This window comes from Agelaius tricolor, unplaced genomic scaffold, assembly GCF_023055355.1.
Source record: "Agelaius tricolor isolate 1412-34295 unplaced genomic scaffold, bAgeTri1.0.p SCAF_4, whole genome shotgun sequence".
NCBI lineage: Eukaryota > Metazoa > Chordata > Aves > Passeriformes > Icteridae > Agelaius > Agelaius tricolor.
This window is the reverse complement of record NW_027269264.1, coordinates 40,491,850-40,511,649: the sequence shown is the minus strand read 5'-3', so window position 1 is coordinate 40,511,649 and position 19,800 is coordinate 40,491,850. Positions and strand designations below refer to the sequence as shown.

The window sequence follows — 19,800 nt, the reverse complement described above, 5'->3', positions numbered from 1 at the left end:
TCTGTTTCATGTAGTAGAGTATGTGGGTTACAGAATACTCTGGTGCTCTCATCTATATAACTATAAACTATATGAACCTATATAACTAGCGGTTCAAGGAAGTGTAAGGGAGAGGAGAGGCATGTAAGCTTGGATATTTTCTAACACTTCAGAATGTCTATATTTTAGATGCATGTTAGTAAACTTGGAATTGATTTTGAATTTAATTTGCAGACACCAGAAACCCTGCCTGGACATACCAAAGCAAAACACCATTACAGAGAAGATGCAGAATGGCTTAAAGGTCAGCAAATTGGTCTTGGAGCTTTCTCTTCCTGTTACCAAGCTCAAGATGTGGGAACAGGGACATTAATGGCTGTAAAACAGGTAAATACTTCAGGAAAGTACCTCACTTTCTTGTTTTTTCTCTTTCAGACCTCTTGTGTTCCTGCTTCTTCTACTCCCTGTCATGTGTTCTTACATGAAACATAATTTAAAAAACCTGTATGTGCATGTATTAACTTAATATATACAAGCTTTTTTAGTCTTCTTAGAGTGAAAAAAAAAGTCCTTTGTTCTATGCCCATTTTCTTCCATAGTTCTTCAAGTGTGTTTTCGCTTCTATCAAGTTCATAAAATGGTGATTGAGTTAAGAATGGAGCCCAGATAACTTGATTCCAAATGAATGCCCTATTTGCAAGGTTGCTATTTTAAATAATTTCTCCTCACTTGTCAGGAATATTTTCCCTATAACTTTAAATGGAGGAAATATAGTTTAGTATTTGTATCTTCTGATTCAACTTTGCTAACTTACTAAAGGTAGCTTGGAGGTGAGTATTCTTACTATTTAAATGAATAGATACAGAAGTTGTGGCTGAGAAGAGGCACATGCTTCAGTCAAGATTTTTGAAGGTTTCAGGTGTGAGTAAATTGTTCACACTAGAGCTGCCCTAGGGCTGAATTAGTAGTAACAAAACAGAGGGCATTTTAGTCCCAACACTTTTATCAGTTCTACAATGATAAAAGTGTAGAAAATGAAGTAAAAATGAAGTTTTACCTATGAGGTAGAGAAAATGTTTTGAAGTTGCTCAAGGAAAGAGTATGTGCCACCAGTTCTTCCTTCTTTGAAACTCTTTTGCTTGTGAAAAAGCGGGACTGTCATGTGGTCCTGGAGAGATGATGATGGTAATGCCTGGGGAAATTCCCAGCAGCATACCAGTATGTCATATTTAGTATGGATCACAGCTGAGATTGGCTCCAATTACATTACTTCTGATCTGTCAAGTTGAATTTCTGTAAGAGCTTTAGTTATGAAACATTTATCATTTAATTGGTAAAATTTTATAAGGGATATTCAGAATCCCATTTCAAGCCTTTTCTTTCTTCGTTTTTCTCAATATTGGGAAACCAAGGGTTTTTTCCTAGTTTAAACAGAGTTGAAAAAAGATGGATGTTTCCCCACTCTGTACTTGGAGAAGATTTTGTTTGTACCCTAGAAGATCCCTCTTAATTTCCTATGACTGTCTCACATGGAGATATGTTCTCAACTGGTGGGGTTGGAGGTAAAAAAGTGGGTGAAAACCTCTTCTTCCTGCTGTACTGAAAGGCGATTACAGGACTTGTACTTAAATTAGTAAGTCTGAATATTATATTTCAAAACAGGTGACATATGTCAGGAACACATCATCTGAACAAGAAGAGGTGGTTGAAGCACTGAGGGAAGAAATAAGGATGATGAGTCACCTGAACCATCCTAACATTATTCGAATGTTGGGCGCTACATGCGAGAAGAGCAACTATAACCTGTTTATTGAATGGATGGCAGGTAAACAACTGATGAAAATAACATTTGAGTCTTGAAATGGTGTTGCATGGCTTGAGGTTGTGAATTTATATTTTCATTGCTGTGTTCAGTCAGTGTAAAGGTCTACTTACAGAACAGCTGAAGTGGATGTAGCAATATTCTTAATGGTGCATCCTTTTGTGATTTGGAATTTTCCAAACCTAATCTCTTAAAACAGTTGGAAAACCTGACTTTTCTTTCCATTTCCGACTCCAAGTGAGAAGTTTTAAATTTTGATTTATTTCCAACTGAAGTGCATTTTCAGTGTATCTGTGTAGGTATAGGTTATTGTTAAAAATAACTTTCCTAGAAAGTTTGGAATACCTGTCACTTATTTTGTCCTGAGATTTTTCATAAGAATTGTGTCAGGCATTGTGTAGAGGTATTTAAGAACATTTAAAGTAAGTTTCAAATAATAAGTAGTAAGTAGTGCTTTTGGAAAAATTAATTCAAACCTTAAACCTCTTAACTGGTAATCTAGTAAAAAAATTGAAGTGTTTTCATAAATGTGTAGACCAGGGACAAGAAAATCTGTCTTTATTTTGAGAAGTAGTTTTATTAATTTTATGAATGTTTGCTGCTGTCCAGTTACCAAGTGGTGTTTTATACATCCTTATTTGCTGTAAATGAAAGCATTGCACCCTAAATTATGGTCAGAGTGCAAACATGCAAAGCCCCCAAGTATATTTCATTACAATAAGTAGTGCAAGAAATATTTTCTCAAAATTTAGAGTGCTAAACCTTTTAAGTGTAATTTTTTTCTGAAATATTATTATTTAGGTAGTTAAATGTCAGGAATTGCATTTACCTCATTCAAGCCCAGACTATATTACAATACTCTGAGAGAAAAATTTGAAATCCAAAATCTTGAGAATCTGTTACCAGTTTTCGAAAATAGAGGAAGATACTGCTTTTCCTTGATTGTCTGCATAGTTCTATGTATTGGATGATAACAAACATAAATTAAAATATTTAAAGGGAATACTTGCTGGAGGTTGCACTAACCTATTGCCTCAAAAAATAGTTAATGTTCTGCTGTTTACATGTTAATGTTGAAGTGTGGATAAAGTGTTGTTTTTAAGGAATTATAAAATCATTAGAAAGCATGAAGACTTTTGTCTTTAATATGTACAATTCAATTTAGAAAGTAATTGAAGAATGAACGACGTAGCTTTTTGCCTACAAAATTATTTAAATTTTGGGAGGAAGAGAAGGGAGAAATATAACTTAGAAATACTAATATAGAGTTCCAGTTTTAGGATGCAGTGTTGCACTCTACTAACAGAATGTATTAATTGTTGATAGAATATATTGTTTTGTCTTTTAGGGGGTTCCGTTGCTCATTTGTTAAGTAAATATGGAGCCTTCAAAGAATCAGTTATTATTAATTACACAGAACAGCTTTTACGTGGCCTCTCTTACCTCCATGAGAATCAGATAATCCATAGAGATGTTAAAGGTGAGAATAACTGATAAATTCTTTTAGAATGAGTATTCAAAAAGCAGCATATGTTTTGGCCTGAGATCTGTTTGTTCTCTCAGATACCATCTCAGGAGTGGTATTTCTACTGGGATTGTCTGATCATTTATAAGAAATTCCATAACTGAAATTAATCAAAATGCTACTGAAATTAATCAAAATGTTTGTGGCAAGTTTGTGGGTATTTGCTACCTGTACTAATAGTTTGGAAAAATTGTCTGAGTTGGTTAAAATAAGCTAGTAAGTTACCATGCAGTTTTAAAACTACTGCTACTTAAATTAATGTTTATGCTGAAATGATAGTAAAATATGTGAACAAACCAAGATAAAGAGGCCAGATTTCTAATGTGTGGAGATACTGTGATGAGTTTTCTTACTCCATCCTAATTGAACATAAATACAGTTGCACCCTGAGTAAAATGTGAACTTAACTGGGAAATACCAGTCTTACTGAATCTTTTCCTTTAATGTCACTATAGCTGTCTGTGAACTGGAGGTATATTATATAAGTAGAACATTCTGAGGGCAAATGTGTCTTTACTAATTCTTTTTGAAACAGCAAAACTTTATATTGTTTGTAACATCTTTAAAGCAACTCAGGGTTGCTTGATCATGAAATAACTTCAAATTTCATGAGGAGCTACAGGCAATGAAAGCCTCCAGGACTTTGGGTCACCATTTTCTTCCATTATACCATCTCCAGGCGTTGTTCCAGAATCCTGTGTGTTTGCCCTCCTTTGAAAATTTGATTGCCTCTCGAAATCTCTTAGCAGCCTCAAGCTGTGTGCAGTATCATTCTGGCATAACAGAAAAGTGAGGTTATTAGACCGTATTCTTGATTTTTAGATTTCCTTGATACTGAGGTGGGGAATGTCAAACTGTTTTATAATTTTGAGGTGCAGGGAGCAAAAATGTTCATCTTTTTCCCTGTAATAGAAAGCCAACTAGTAGTATTTTTATTGTACTGTTGACAGGTGCCAATTTGCTAATTGACAGCACAGGTCATAGATTAAGAATTGCTGATTTTGGAGCTGCAGCCAGGTTGGCATCAAAAGGAACTGGTGCTGGGGAGTTTCAGGGACAATTGTTGGGAACTATTGCATTTATGGCACCAGAGGTAAGAAACCAATTTTTAAAGCTATTTCAAAAAGTTTGTTTGAAGTCTTTAAGCTAATTCATGTAGCCAAATAACAGAAAATTGCTTTATGTGATTCAAATGTGTTTTAAATGCCTTTGTTCTAAAGATTAAGAATGATCATGGCAATGATGACATTTCTTTCTTGCTATCATTGTTTCAAGCAGTTGCTACAAGATATTGTTATCACAAGTGTTGCTACTAATGCCCAAATGACCATTTGCTCAAAAACTAGCCATTGCAAGGTACTTTGCTTGCTACTTGGTCAAGCATTTTATTTACTAGTTCTCTAGACCTGTGTAAATCTTGTGGCATTTACATCACTGGTCGTTCTCTTAGCCTGAAATGTTGATCAGAATACACTTGTTTGATGATGTGTTGAGGTTTACGTCTAAATGACTTAGAGCTAAGATACTTTGAATTATATAATCTGATTTTTGGTGTCTGTCTGTTCAGGTCCTGAGAGGTCAGCAATATGGAAGGAGCTGTGATGTGTGGAGTGTTGGCTGTGTTGTCATAGAAATGGCTTGTGCTAAACCTCCTTGGAACGCAGAGAAACACTCCAATCATCTTGCTCTGATATTTAAGGTATAGTATTTTGTTATTACCAATATACTACAAAAAAAGACACGTAATCTTGTGTACAGCGATGTGAATTTTAGAAAAGTGTGTAGCAGGGGTTGTTGCAATAGGTTTTTTTTATGTTGGAGCTGTTAGCACAGAAGCAGTACTGGTACCAATATCATCATACTTGCTTCTTAAAAAAAACAACAAAGAAACTGATACCAAAAAAGAGATACGAATACATGATATTCAAAATCATAGAATGGTTTGTGTTGGAAAGAACCTTAAAGATAATCTAGTTCTACCTTCCCCACCATGTACTGGGACACCTTCTACTAGACCAGGTTGCTTAGACATGTCTGATCTACACTATAAAAATATAGTGTAACAGGCTAAAAAAAAAATTAGGAGTAGAGTTGATCTTAAATTAGGCAGAAGACTGGGATGTTAACTTTTTCTTACATTCCTGTAAAATACAGAAGCTCTTTTTTCCATAAACCATTGGTGTAAGTATTCATATTTCACAGTGGGGAAAGTCCTTTTATAAAAGACTAATGTTCCACAATCAGATTTTTCTGAAAGATATTTTCCAATATGCCATGCTATATATGATTTTTGCCCCTTCCTTTGCTTGCTAGATCATTCATCTTGGCATTCATTTTTTATACTAAAATCAGTTAATTATTTTTAATTCTAAAGGTCCAGTTGAACTGTAGACATGAATGAAGAAAATACTGCTGCAAGTAAAGGAAGTGTTTGCAGAAAACAGACATTGCACAGCAGTGCTCAGATATGTTCTAAGTAAAATCACTTGTGCTAAGAGATGTAATTGTCTTGGTTCTGCATCGCTGTGAATCTGCTGGTGCCACTCTAGTGTTCCCAGTCATCCTGCTTTAATCCAGCTAGATAACATTAAAATTAATTTGATTGGAAGGGATCTGTGTCTTTCTGAGAAATATTTGCCTTTGGAGTAGTAGCAGAAGTACACTAAAGGCAGTGCAAGAAAGCACACCCAGTGTAACTTCTTGTAGCATAACATCGCTCAGCTTCATCTCTCTCCATGGTGTCTCATGCCAGTTAACAGTGAATGCAGCTAGTAGACTAAAGAATGTCCATATGTGTGCTGTAGCAGTTTTTCCTGTGGCCTGCTCTGAGATGATCACTGCAAGATCTTGCTGTGAGGAGAACTTCTAGAGAAAAGTATCAGGAGGGAGTCAAATTAAAAAGCAATAGGCGTAAGGACAATAAACTGAAAGTAGTAATGTAATTTTCAAACTGCAGTAGGAAACATGCTGAATGGAGAAAAGTTCATCAGCTGAAATATCAGTTTGTAGAATGTTTTTGGACTAGGAGAGGAGGCATTATCACTGACTTCTAAAAAGTTATTTCCCCTTGTTCAGATTGCTAGTGCAACTACTGCTCCATCAATCCCTACACATCTGTCTCCGGGCTTGAAAGATGTGACTCTTCGGTGTTTAGAACTTCAACCTCAGGACAGACCACCTTCAAGGGAGCTGCTGAAACACCCAGTCTTCCGTACTACATGGTAGCTACTTATTTGTAAGGCTGAAATACTGAAGAAAATGCTACTGAATATACAGTAACTGTCTTGGAGTGCAGTTACGTGCAGCATATATTATATTATTCTGCTGGCTTTAATGATAGATACATCAAGAGCATAAGGCCAGTGGAGGACCCTACCTAAGTATGTGATTGACAAATCAAAATCTTTACCTAAGCTCAGTATGCAACATTTGACAATTCATGCAGAGATTTGTAAACTGTGCCTTTTCAAACATCTGGCTCTATGTTAACATAAAAACATTTTTCCTTAAATCTGCATGATTATTTAGCAGATAAGTGACTTTTATTTTATTTAGAGCACTTTTTCAGCACTATTAGAAGCTGAGAGGCTCAAGATCTATTTTAATATTGCAATCACTGTTCAATTTCACATGTAGATGCTCTGCAATTAGTAAGTTTTCAATACTGGTTAAAAGGACATTCTGTATCTGTCCCTTTTAATTACCTGATGCTCTCTGAGTAACAAATCCAAATATTGATGGAAACTTTAAAAAAAGCATTTGCCTTCCTATAAAGTAAGAGCAGGCACTCATGGTTCACTGTGCATTTACTGCTGGCCATGTAATTTCTTTTGAAATCAAAGTTTTTCTTTGTATTTTTAACTTTCATGAAAAGGGGATATTTTAAAATAGTCTTTAGAAAAAAAGATGCAAGCTGTGTCATGGAATATTTTCCTGACACAAGAGTTTTAAAACCAGATTTGCTGGAAATCTGGGATAAAATGCCACCTTCAACAAGGATGTTGAAGGCTCTGATAGTATAGGTTATTTAATAAACAAGATTGTTCTGTATAAAGCAACTTAGTCTGAACCATGCTAGAAGTTGTTGAGCCTTTTTTTTCATATAGCAGTTTCTTCTGGCAAATCGTTTAGAGAAGTTTCATGTCAAGGGTCCCCCAAACCCAGCTTCCATTAAACTTTTTATGGGAGACTTTGGCATGTACTTCAGTGTGAGCAGGTGCCAAATGAGCAAATCTCATTCTTTGTGTAAAGAAACTGAGGTTACATTCTCTACTGATAACAAGTTTTACCTGCTGTTTTCCTTCTGCCGTACATCATCTATTTACTGTAGCCATTAGTGGTAATTTAATTTGAAAATGTTAAAAATATTACCATAAGAAAGGTATTTATTTTAACAAGAAACAAACTTGGACTTGAAGATCAAGATAAAGTAAAATGTGAAGTAAAGCTTCACCTGTAGTGCAAAACTTGTTGGTTTTTAGGAGATGTGGGGGTTTTTTTTAAACAGTTTTTTAAAATTATTTTAAAGGCAGGTTTTTAGATTCTGATGCATGTAATTCTGAAGGAAAATGGCAGCTTTTTCTTTTGCTTTTTTAAAAATGGGGATCTTTTTTAATCTAATAATGATTGTGTTTAATCCATTTTGAAAAAAAATACTGTTCATGTTATAACTCTTCAGAAGCCAGTTGGATTGTTGGACTCAAATAGAATTGGTTATTTTCAAAGACTCAGGACAAACTAAATAAGCTATAGTACCTTAAAAGTGTATAATACAAATTGGAAGCAAGACATCTTAAATATAAGTTTACATGAATGATAGTGCTCATACTAATAAAAAAAAAAAACAAACCATGTCATTAGTTGTGAATGTGTTTCTTTTGGAAATTTTACATTCCTTTGTTTTTGAAGATTGGCATACTTTGAAGAGTTAAAAAGATAATACCGAAATGTGAAGTTTGGTAGCTTTGTTTTGTACTTGACTTTTTTTTGACCACTTTAGAATTTCTCATTCTAATAAGATTGTTTCCAAGTCTTTCCTATGTGCAAGCTTTAAAGGATGCACTCTTGCCAATTCATGTACTGGAAGATCAGTTTTCAGATTAATACTGTTTCTGGCAGAAATGTAAACTGTATAAACTGATGAACCTCAGCTAATCAGTATTACTATGTAGATCACCATGCCTACCACATTTCAAACTCAAACTGCCTCTTAGGTGTCCAAATGCATTTGTTTGAGTTTGCATTTCCCTCGGCTTGCTGGTAATTGTGGTGTTTTTAAAATGGAGATGTGATGTAATATTCTTATTTTCTTTGGATCAAAGCTGGACTGAAAATTGTATTGTGTAATTATTTTTGTGTTCTTAATGTTATTTGGTACTTAAGTTGTAAATAACGTCTACTGCTGTTTATTCCAGTTTCTACTACCTCAGGTGTCCTATAGAGTTTCTTCTACCAAAGTTCACTTTCACAATGAAATTATATTTGCTATGTGACTGATTCCTAAGACTTCCAGGGCTTAAGGGCTAACTTCTATTAGCACCTTACTGTGCAAGCAAATTTTACAGAAATCTCTGGGTTAAGAAATTTGGCTTCATTGTATCCTTTGTTATTTTAAATATATCAAGATATTTTAATTAAAAGTTTTTACCCCATTGAACCAATTTTATATAGTATAATTTCTACGTATTTTGGTGTTTTTTGTCTTTATAGTAAATAAAAGTTTTTGAACAAACTTTGTCCTTTGCTTACTGTAAGACAAACACATTCCTTTTACTGATGGAAATAAAATATTTCTGGTACACTTCACTGTTTATACACAATTTCATACACTTGATATATCAAGACTTATTTTCTAATAAAGGGCAGCAACAAAGACTAATTTTTTTAAATTCGTGATAAAGAAAGGAACTTCTCTTATGACAGCACTGTTATCTACGAATCTCACTTGATTATGCCTTTAAGCCAGGAATTGTCTAAATTTTGCATTACTGCAAAGGTAACAATTACCTATTTAAGTGAGCTTGTTAGGTCAGTTCTGGAGCCATTGAAGTGTGTGTTGGAAGTCAATCTGTTGTTTTATGTTTCTGGTGAAATCATTCTGTTGCTTGAGATTTTAATTGCAAACTTAAGCCTTTTATCATCCAGGCAATCCATATATTGCAAAGCTGGGGCTTGTTTCAGTTCTTGTCTTTCTCCAGATATTTTTGAGATTTTAAAAATTAATAATTTTTTAATGGAAACAGATTTCAACTATATGCTTTCTTGTGACTATAAATTTTGTATTTTGAAGGACTGCACTTTTTATTATTTTTATTAGGTATGATACTTTCTGCAGATAGATAAAAGTGCATCAATTCAGAAAAAAATGGCAGCAGAAATCTTCAAATAAATTCTAATACCTGATTTCTCAAATCAGAAAAGTGTACTACCTGAAATGTCAGAAAGGAAAATATGTGGCAAGGATTTAGTAGGAGATAAACTTACTATAATGTATCTTTATCTGATTTACTATGGAAGTTCTGAATCCTGCAGTACTGTGTCCTACTTGTGCTGTTGCAGCCTCCTTTTCAGGAAGGAGGGAGGGCAGAGGTCACTGGTGCCCAGCAGACGGCAGTGAATTTCAAAGACATCTACTTAGGAAACCAAGTATGTGCACAGGGCACGTCCAGTTCTTCCACAGGCAAAGGGAAAGCTCTGTGCCTGGTGTGACTTCTCCGGTGGGAATAAAATCACGTTTCTGTGTGTTGGTCATAGGTCGAAGGTCTGATGGTGTTTCATCTTTGCAAGTTCTCACTTGAGGCTAAGGACTGCCTCCAGAACATGCTGGAATGTCACGTATGTCCTTTCATCACATGAAAGGGGGCAACTTGTGTGAATGGCTGTTGTGACCTGACAGCCCACCTCCTAAAGCTCTCTATTTCCTTTACCAACTTTTCAAGCATTGCTTAGTCTTCCTTAGTAACCCGAGTCCCGCTGTGACTACCTTACTTTCAAGAGCCACAATATGCATATGATGTGGTGACCATGTATCTTGTTTTGTGGTTATAGCACACGGCTGCTGAAACCAGAGCTGCAAGTCTCGAAGACCTTTCTTCTGTAATTACCGAGGAAGGCCAGGAGATGGCAGGCAAGCACTTTGCAGCAGCCACTGTGCCTTTTCCTGCATTTTCCCTCAATTTCTTCAGTTCACACTAGCCCTTCCCTCAGCTCCTGTTCTTGGAAAAGATGAGGCAGGCCAACAGTGGAATTGAAGTGATTGTGGAATAAATCAAGGCACAGCTTTAAATGTTTGTAAAGCTCTGAGATGGTAAGTTAATTCTGATAGTTACATTGCTTTGATGGGCCTGTCTCGAATTTCTGAAACCCTTGGCAAAATTTCAGGTCCAGAGGAAGGAGTGTAACCTCTTAGAGTGTTTTGAGGTCTGATTTCTCTCTTTACTCCAAAACCAATTCTCAAATGCTCTGTATTTTTTAAACTGCTTTCTGAATAAAGTAAAATATGTGCATACATGTTCTTTTTGTCCCAGTTCATTGGCAGTGTTAAACTAAAACTGAAGATAAAGAGCAGCATGCAAAGATAAATTTTTTATGACACTAGGTATCCAAGCAGCCAAAGGACAACAGTGGCCAAAAATTATTACAGTACTCTTATCTTTACATCTGTGGTGGTTTGTAGAGAATGGTTTGGGGGCCATTGCTAATTTTTGAAGACCAATTGCTGAATGATTGTTTTCCTCCCTACATTTTTTTAAATTACCTTAGAGATAAGTGATGGCAGAATGTGGCACCAAAAGGGTTTATGCCCCTGTTTGTAAATTCTTGTGATTTGTAGTATATCCCTTCAATCTGTGTACTTCGATGTTGCTGCTTGCTGTACATCAGTCAGTCAGAAGCTCCTTTAAATCTACAGTAGCTTATAATGCTACAAAGTACAACTCATGTCTCCTTGTGACCACAGCCACATACTAGCTAAAACTGTGGACAGAAGTGTAACAAGGCTCAGGTCTATAACTGAGCCACTCATTTTATGACATGGATCACAACTCTGGAGGACAAGTCTTAGGAGGAGCAGCTCAGGGAGCTCAGGTGAGGGTGGGGATGGGCTCAGCCTGGACAAAAAGAAGTTCAGATGTGACCTGCCTGAAAGGAGCTTGGAGCCAGGTGCAGGTCGGCCTCTTCTCCCGGGAAACGGGATGTGAGGATGAGGCCTTAAGCTGCTTTGAGGGAGGTTCAGGTTGGATATTAGGAGGAATTTCTTGGCAGGGAGGATGATAAGACATTGGAATGGGCTGCCCGGGGAGGTGGTGGAGTCACAGTCCCTGGAGGTGTTTAAGGGAAAATTGAACAATGATCCTCACAGTGGCGTTTGGACATAGGCTGGACTCGATCTGAGAGCTCTCTTCCAGCCTAATTCGTTCTGTGACTATCTGAGGCACTAAAAGCCCTTAGAATCGCTGGAAGCAGGCACTGGATGATTTTGGAGAGGTGCTCTGACAGTATAAGGAGTGGTCTTTAACGGCCGCTTCTAGATAATTTTTAAACCACCTTTTCATCTGATCTTGTCTTCCCGGATTATTCAGTACAACACAGAAGGTGCAACGTAACATTGTTCCGAGAGAACCGTGTGTATTTCCGTCTGTAAGTGTGCACCCAGGAGCTATGCGTTTTCATTCCCGGTGCCTGCAGCTCTCCCCGCTCTGGGTACTGCGCCTCGTTACCCGCGGAGCGATAGCCGGGCCCTCACCCCCGGCCCCTGCGCTCCCCCTCACGGCCCGCCCTCCGCTCGCCGCCCCGCCGGCCGCTCGCAGCCAATGGCAGCTCAGGACACAAACGCGCCGGCGTGTGTCCGGATCGCGGATTGGCTGTTCCAGTTTGCGCGGGCGCGGCGCGGCAGCGGGGCGGTGCCGGGGCCGTGAGGGAGAGGCCGCCATGCTGCGGGAGCTGCGGCGGCGCTGGCGCTCCTACAAGTACCGCTTCGTGCCCTGGCTCGCCCTCAACCTCCGCCGCCAGCGCAGGTGAGGCGCGGGAAAGACCCCGGGCGCCAGCCCAGACCCCGCTGCCCCTTGTCGGGATGTTCTGGGGCGCCGCAGGAGCTCACTCAGAAGTGCTTTAGCATTGGTCGCCCCTCGGCTGTCATTAAATACTTAGGGACATTAAAATGGTGTTTAACGTTGTAGATAGATTAGATAGATTAGATAGATAGATAGATAGATAGATAGATAGATAGATAGATAGATAGATAGATAGATAGATAGATAGATAGATGGATGATAAAATAAATAATTTCTTCTTGGTAAGATGTGTATGCCATCGAAAACTGGTGTTTGAATTTCAGTTATTATGACATGGTTATAAGTAACAAAATTACAATAAGTAACTAAATTAAAACCTTCCTTCCCCATGCAATATTTTTCTTGCCTCATTTAAAGTGTAATGAACTTCGTATTTTTTAAAATAAACATTATGATAATTATGGTTTATTTTCGGTGCTTTTTTCACTGAGAGCTCAGTAGGCTTTAACTTACTTGTGGTAAATACTCGGAGATGATGATTTATAGTAGAACAGTACTAGTTTTTACTAAACGGTGTTTTCCAGTGTTTTAAGAACAGTGGCTTTAGCTTGAACAAGCATGAACAAAGCTTGGGGCTTTCTAAAACAACAGTGTATTGAAGTTACTGGTGCTGCAAAATGGCTCTTCTCTATTTAGAAAAAAAAAAAGTAATACATGTTTTTAATTTTAAAATATTTTATTTTCTTTACAGGACCCTTCGATATGTTCCTGAAAGCTCTCAAGACAAAATTATTGCTGATGAAGATGTCTTTGAAACACTACTGAAAACATTTAAAGCTCTGTTCATAAATGACTTAAGTAGACAAGCAGATATTCTGGCCTTACTTCCAGAAGTCAAGTGTCAATATCTAGAATTACTTTCTGTGGAGCAGAAGCAATCAGAAGTAAAGTCTTGTAACCATCAGGGTCAGCATGTGTTTAGTCCTGAGGAGGTTTTGTTCAACACGCTTGGGTTCACTGTTAGCAGAGACCGGAGTTCGCTGGTGTCTGCTGGAACTGGAGTCTTTGTTACCAGAGGTTTTGTTCCGAGGGGGACGGTTGTGTCTATGTATCCTGGTAATGGAGTGTTCATATTTTTGATTAAGTTAGATGGGACTGCTAACCATCTGATCATGGAATGCCAAAGATCTGCACTAATTTTTATTCTGTGGGTTTTCTTTCTGTTATTCCTTAGCAAAATCACCAGTTAAGCTGCATGAGAATATTTATAAACTATCTGGAGTTATTTTGGAAATATAAAAAACAATATTGGGAAGGATAATTTTGTTTATAAAAAAATTTTAGTAGTTAAAGCCTGATTTTTCCTGCAGCTGCAAGACTTGTTTCAGATTCTTTAAATGTAAATGTACAGGAGAAATTTAAATTAGATGAACAGAACAGTTTCATTCCTTGGGGTTTTCGTTTTGGTTCAGGATTTGAAAAATGAGGTTTGAGATCTCCACACAGGTCAGTAGACAATTGCATGAACTTCTTCAAAGTACAGAAGTACAAAGTGGAGAATGGAAATAAAACCTTCATTTAGCAGAACTTTATTCCATGAAGTGTGTTTGGAAAAATCAGTACTTCTCTCTTCCTCATTTCTTGGAACTGTATTTGCATACATTTCTTAAAAAGGTTGTAATTCTGTCAGTATGGCCAAGCTAGCAGCTCTGCTGAGTTGCTTTGGGTTTGTTAATGTTTCATACAGCAAAATCACCCCCCGTGGTCTCTGGCCTGTGCCAGCAATGCAGGATCAGGAGCAGCCGCAGCATTCCCTGGGCAGTGGAGTGCAGATTTTGGAGTGCCTGGCCACTGCCGTTGAATACTCATGGACTGACTGGTTGTTGAGTGACAGTGAGAGAGCCTGCTACTTCTGCAGCTCACGTCAGATTTCAGTCACACACCAGATGTGAACATAGGCTCATTCAGAGTCTCCTGTGACAGCTCTTAGAGCAAAACAAGAGGATGGGCTGTTGAAATGCCTTCTCAGGGTATTGACCTGCCATGCTGGGCATGGGACCTGTGTACAGGCACTGCAGCCTGCCTGTGGCTTTGCCTGGCTCCTTGTGAGGTGAGATTGCAGTGCAGGATTTCTGCAGAGAGGTGCTGAAGATGTAGTGGGTGTGAGGGATGCAGGACAACGATTTCATGAAAATTGGCAGGCCAGTCAGCTTGCCGGTTGCTTTTCTCTGCTTTGGAAGTCGTGGCAAGTTAAATCCTCCCCTCAGATTTGGGAAACAGTCTGCTGAAATATTTTGTTTCTGGTTTGTCATTTTTCATCTCCTGGACCAAACAAAATCCCTGTGGTAATGGAGGAAGGTGTTTCAGATTCTTTGGTGAATCTGTGTGTATTTTTCAGAGTCCTGGTGCAGTAGTAATAAAACAGCTTAGTATCTTAAGCTGTGTTCTCCTGAACAAGTATCACCTGATGTTTTCCTCTCTGAAGCACACTAGTTGGCTTTAGGGCTTTATCTAGCTCTCCCAAAGATACTAATTTCAGGCCTTCTATGATTTTCTGTGAGGCTTCTCTCTTTATAATGTATCAGCTCATTTACTTGAGAGGGGATTTTTTACATCCCAAAAAGTTATGTCTGAAAGTTTGTAGGTTTACAGATGTCAGTGTCACTAAGTGAGAGGGGATTTCTGTCCTACCCACTGTCTCTCCTTTGAGTTTCTGTGTGGAGGAGACTGAAAGCCCATTCTGACAGTTAACTTATTTTCTTCTGAAATAATATCTGTCTTGCAACAGGTACAGTATACAGAAAGCATGAGCCCATCTTTTTCCAGTCCCTTGGCAATCCCTTTATTTTTAGGTGTATTGATGGTGTCCTTATTGATGGGAACGATAAGGGACTGTCAAGATCAGTGTACAGGTAAGCAGAAGAAATAGAGGATTGTCACTCATCTGATTTAAAACACAGATACTCCTCATCCTCCCTGTTTCTTACCCTGAGTTGTACATGATTGTCATCCACCTGTGCATTGATCATAACGCAAACAGCACAAGGGTGAGAGATGTTGGATGTGATCCATTATGTACTTGTGTCTTCATCTATAACACCAGTGAGATGCATTTTGCTGTAGAGACCTTCCGGTACAGAAAATAGTTGTACTACAGCAGGATGTAGTGTAAAAGTATTGAAATGTTTCTGAACTGTTACTCAAACCTGCTTACTTCATGAAGTCCAAGTCCCTGCTCCTTGTGGGACCTACCTAAAACTGAACCGTGTGACTAAGAGCATCACAGAAACATTCCTTGAACTGTGACAGACTTGGTGCTGTGATCCCTCCCCAGAGGAGCCCTGTGACTGGCCACCCTCTCAGTGAAGAATCTTCTCATAATGTCCAGTCTGAGCTTCCCATGACACAGCTAACTGGTTGATTTACCTTAAGATATAATTTGTTGCAATTTGTGTTTAAATATGATGTGAAAAGAACTAGGAGGTTGATAGAAATTAATGCCTAGTTTGAATAGTACTACCCACGAATACCAGATTTTAATTTTTGGAATGAGTTGAAAGCTAATACTGTAATGAGTCTTGGCATTTTAAGAGATGAATGAAAGGTGTTGACACTTCTGTAATGGTAATGTTAGATGTTGATTTGTGGAAGAGTGTGTGGTAGTTTGGTGCAGGTTCTTCCACCAGGGTCTGAAGGACACCACAGACTAGTGGGATCTGTTGGTCTATGCACATGCCCTCCACCCCAGGTGGGTTGGGCAGCTGTAAGTTTATGCAGTGGCCATTCCTACAGAGGAAGCAAGATAACCTGTGAGATGAAGGAGCCATGATCCACGCTAATGCTGTCGGGCATTTCAGGTCTTGCAGCAGAAGAGATCAACTTGGCCCTTTTCAAATGAGTGATGAGAGCTGGCTCACAGCCACCCTGCAAAACCCACTGGCAGTGGGACAGTATGTCAACAACTGCTCACATGGTAAGTTGTCAGGTAAATTTTCCAAGAATGTGTTTGGCTTTATGGATATAAATTATTTTGAAGGTGACAGAGAGAACAGGAAATTGATCTTATGGGGGCAGTAGTACTGTTTAAAGCAAGCACTTAGGGAGTAAAACTTTCCTGAGGTTTTTTTGTCACAGCTGACTGTTAGAATCCTTCCATGCAGCAACACTTCAAATACACTTTTTCTTTTCTCACTGATGCCCCAGTTTCCCTCCTGGTATGTAGAATGAAAGGCACACACCCCAAAAGTGAAACGGTGGGAAAGGATATCTGGCAAAATACCACCGGACTAGGACAATTTAGAGTTGCAGATCAAGTTTCCCAGTATTGTTCCGGAAGGCTTTGTGAGAAAACTACCCACGGTGACATGTACAGTAAGATTCTATCACTGCTCACTTTGAACTGTAAGACCTTTTTTAGACTTCCTTACATTTATGCACAAAATCTAGGAAATCGTTGTCTTAAGTAACTCATGGGAACAGTTGTACTGTACAGAAAGTTGAATTGATACCGTACTCAGCTTCTAAGTGAGTTTCATAGCCTCCATTACACTAAAGATTCTCTGCCTCCAAGTAGCATTCAGAAAGGCTGCTGGAGGAGCAAAGCTTGCTGGGGATTGGCACTGAGATACAGAGGTGTTCCATGAAACTGTTTCCTCCAGGTCATGTGTATGTGATTTTTTTCCCTGCCTATGTTTCTGACATGTTTTACCACAAGGCAAAAATATTTTCCAATTTTTTTTTAATTGTAAAGGCAAACACTGTGTATTTGGCACTATTAGCAGTGCTGTAAGCTACCCCTGGTACTAAACAAGATGTGCCTCTTCATTGACATGTTGATAACTGGGCAAAGGTCCTATAGTTGATTGCATACCTCTTGTGTAATTCAAAATAGGCCTTCAGAGGAGCACGGTACCTCCCAACAGAGGAATGGTTTTCAGGCTTGGTGAAGCATCTGGTTCTGTAGCAGCACATTTGATGTTTTTACACATCTCTAATCCCTATCTAATAACTTTTTTTTTTTTTTTAATTCCTAGAAAAAGCAGCAAATGTGTGTTATCAAGAGTTTGACGTGCCAGGACATTTTCCAGTAGAACTGAAACAGTATCTTCCAAACATCGTCTACAGCCATGACATAGAGAGGTTGGCAGCAAATGAAAGAGCTCATAGATTTGTATGATACAAAGCATACTGCATGTGTAAAGAAAAGACAGACATGGTTGAAAAATAACAAACCATATGAAGATGAGATACACAAAAGTGTGCAACTATATGGGGGAGTTACCTCTCTGAATAGATTAATTTTAATTATAAGACTAATTTTAATTATAGACTAATTTAAATATAACTGAAGACACAGTTTTACAAGCAGTGTTGCACTATAATGCAATTCTTCTGAATCCCATAAAGCAGTAGTTGAACTTTGTATTACAGTACTGAGGCTTTTCAGTACATATCTCAAATCTGTTTCAGTCTTGACCAAAGCCCTTCTGAGATAATTCAGATTTAGGCTTCTTATTTTCTGTTCTCCATGTCTTCTGCTTATGTGACAAATAAGCAGATGAATTTGCAAGAAGAAACCTAAAATTGTATTGAGACAAGTGAAACACTGTGCAATATAAGGGCATATAGTTACAGTACAATTAGTAAAATTACAACATCCTCTTTATGACTTGAAAGTCCAACTTTTTTCAGAAATTAGAACACTTGGAAATATTTCTCAGATAATCCTTTTAATTTCAAGGATGTATAAGAATTTTAGAGCAGATCATCTGAACTTTTAGTGTAATTCTGGAATTATTTAAGTACTCTGAAATTTCATTTGAGAAAGTTGTGGTGCATATTGGAAAAACGGCTTTTCTGATTAAACTTAGAGTTTGTTGAGTGAAGGTTAAAGATGCACTTGGAATCTGCAGATAATTAAGTAAGTGCTAATAAAATAAGCAGTAGGACTAAATTCTCAGGAACCCTGGACACTGTACTTAAGGTGTGAAAGCACATAAACCATAGGACTGCTTCATGAAGGAGAAATTTTGCTCTTGCTTGGAATCTGTCTAAGAAAATATGGTCTTCTGGTCATCATTTCTCCCAGTGTGCTGCCACCAGACAAAAATCCCATCTGCTTCTAGGTGCTTGCTTCAATACTGATGTATACCTTGCTGACAACATAGATTATCTGGTTTCTAGATCTTTTTATGTCTTATGAAACAGTTCTCAGTACTTATTTACCTTGTTTCATATGTTTCAAAATGGCCTCACACTAAATTTTGAATAGTGGAGACTTGAGTTCATGCTGTTTTCCACTTCCGGGTTCATCAGTACGCTAAGCATGTGCTCTCCTTCCCAGAACACATGCTTCAGTTTTAGGGCATGATCATTCATTAAAAGGAAGTTTAGAGGAGTGGGTTTCTACCCCTCTAAATTTCTCTGTGCAAAACTGCCTGCCAGCTCCTGATTTTAGCTGACTGAGGGAGCTGGGGTTGTTTATCCTGGAGAAAAGGAGACTCAGGGGTGACCTTATCACTCTCTACAGCTGCCTGAAGGGTAGCTGTAGTCAGGTAGGGGTTGGTCTCTTTCACCAGGCAACAACTGACAGAACCAGAGGACACAGTCATAAGCTATGACAAGGGAAATATAGGTTGGATGTTAGGAAAAGGTTTTTTATGGAAAGAGTGATAAAGTACTGGAATGGTCTGCCCAGGGTGGTGGTGGAGTCACCATCCCTGGATGTGTTTAAAAAAAGATTGGATGTGGCACTTGGTGCCATGGTTCAGTTGAGGTGTTAGGGCATGGGTTGGGCTCAATGATCTTAAAGGTCTTTTCCACCCTAGTGATTCTGTGATCATTGACCCATCCCTGCAGATGGCAGCAGGTCTCTGGTGCAGATAGGAGCTGGCTTCCTGGGTGGTGGTGTGCCCTAGGAGAGATGCTTTAGCTAGCTGGCACCTGTGGACAGGTGTGTCCACAGGAGTGGCTTCTGCTGCATGAACTTTGCTGTAGCTTCTGTTCCTGTTTGAGTAAGTGCGTCTCTTGCAGTCTTGACTAATTCTTTTCATCTCTGAATGATTGTGTGGAACAATTGAATGGAAACCCTTTTTGCATACCCACATAGGCTGTTGGTTTTTAAATTATATTTGTTTTGCTTATATTGCTGTCTGTATTCCAGTGTTGTTTTCCCATGTTCCCTGCCCTGCATTATGCATATTACTCAAAACTAATCTGGATGAGGGCATTGGTTTAGCTTCTTGAAGTGAAGAATTGAAAACAATTTAAAGGAAGATACAACTCTTCATTTTCACATGTTTTGCTTCTTCTTTTACAGCCACTTGAGGTGTGTAGTTCTTGTCACTCTCAGAGACATCAAGCAAGGAGAAGAACTTTTTTCAAATTACTACACTGTTGTCAGCTGAATTATCAGATTCAATACTGAAGAAATCTGTGTCAATAAAATATGTATGGTGCCTGTA

At 38.3% G+C, this 19,800-nt stretch overlaps 2 protein-coding genes across 4 annotated transcripts in view; both read left to right on the top strand.

Moving 5' to 3' along the window:
- Positions 1 to 10,831, top strand: part of MAP3K1 (mitogen-activated protein kinase kinase kinase 1) — a 60,721-nt gene extending 49,890 nt beyond the window's left edge. For all 3 annotated transcript variants that reach the window (XM_071425382.1, XM_071425383.1, XM_071425381.1), the window contains exons 15-20: positions 214 to 366; positions 1,642 to 1,804; positions 3,150 to 3,281; positions 4,277 to 4,419; positions 4,894 to 5,025; positions 6,402 to 10,831. In XM_071425382.1, coding sequence (XP_071281483.1) covers positions 214 to 366; positions 1,642 to 1,804; positions 3,150 to 3,281; positions 4,277 to 4,419; positions 4,894 to 5,025; positions 6,402 to 6,551 — 873 coding nt within the window. In that variant the 3' untranslated portion in view covers positions 6,552 to 10,831. The remainder of the gene's footprint in view (positions 1 to 213; positions 367 to 1,641; positions 1,805 to 3,149; positions 3,282 to 4,276; positions 4,420 to 4,893; positions 5,026 to 6,401) is intronic.
- A 1,383-nt stretch (positions 10,832 to 12,214) lies between these two features.
- Positions 12,215 to 19,800, top strand: SETD9 (SET domain containing 9). The gene is made up of 6 exons (XM_071425380.1): positions 12,215 to 12,340; positions 13,089 to 13,453; positions 15,126 to 15,249; positions 16,195 to 16,310; positions 17,371 to 17,476; positions 19,656 to 19,800. The coding sequence occupies exons 1-6, from the start codon at positions 12,255 to 12,257 to the stop codon at positions 19,741 to 19,743; spliced, it is 885 nt and encodes a 294-aa protein (XP_071281481.1). The 5' UTR covers positions 12,215 to 12,254; the 3' UTR covers positions 19,744 to 19,800.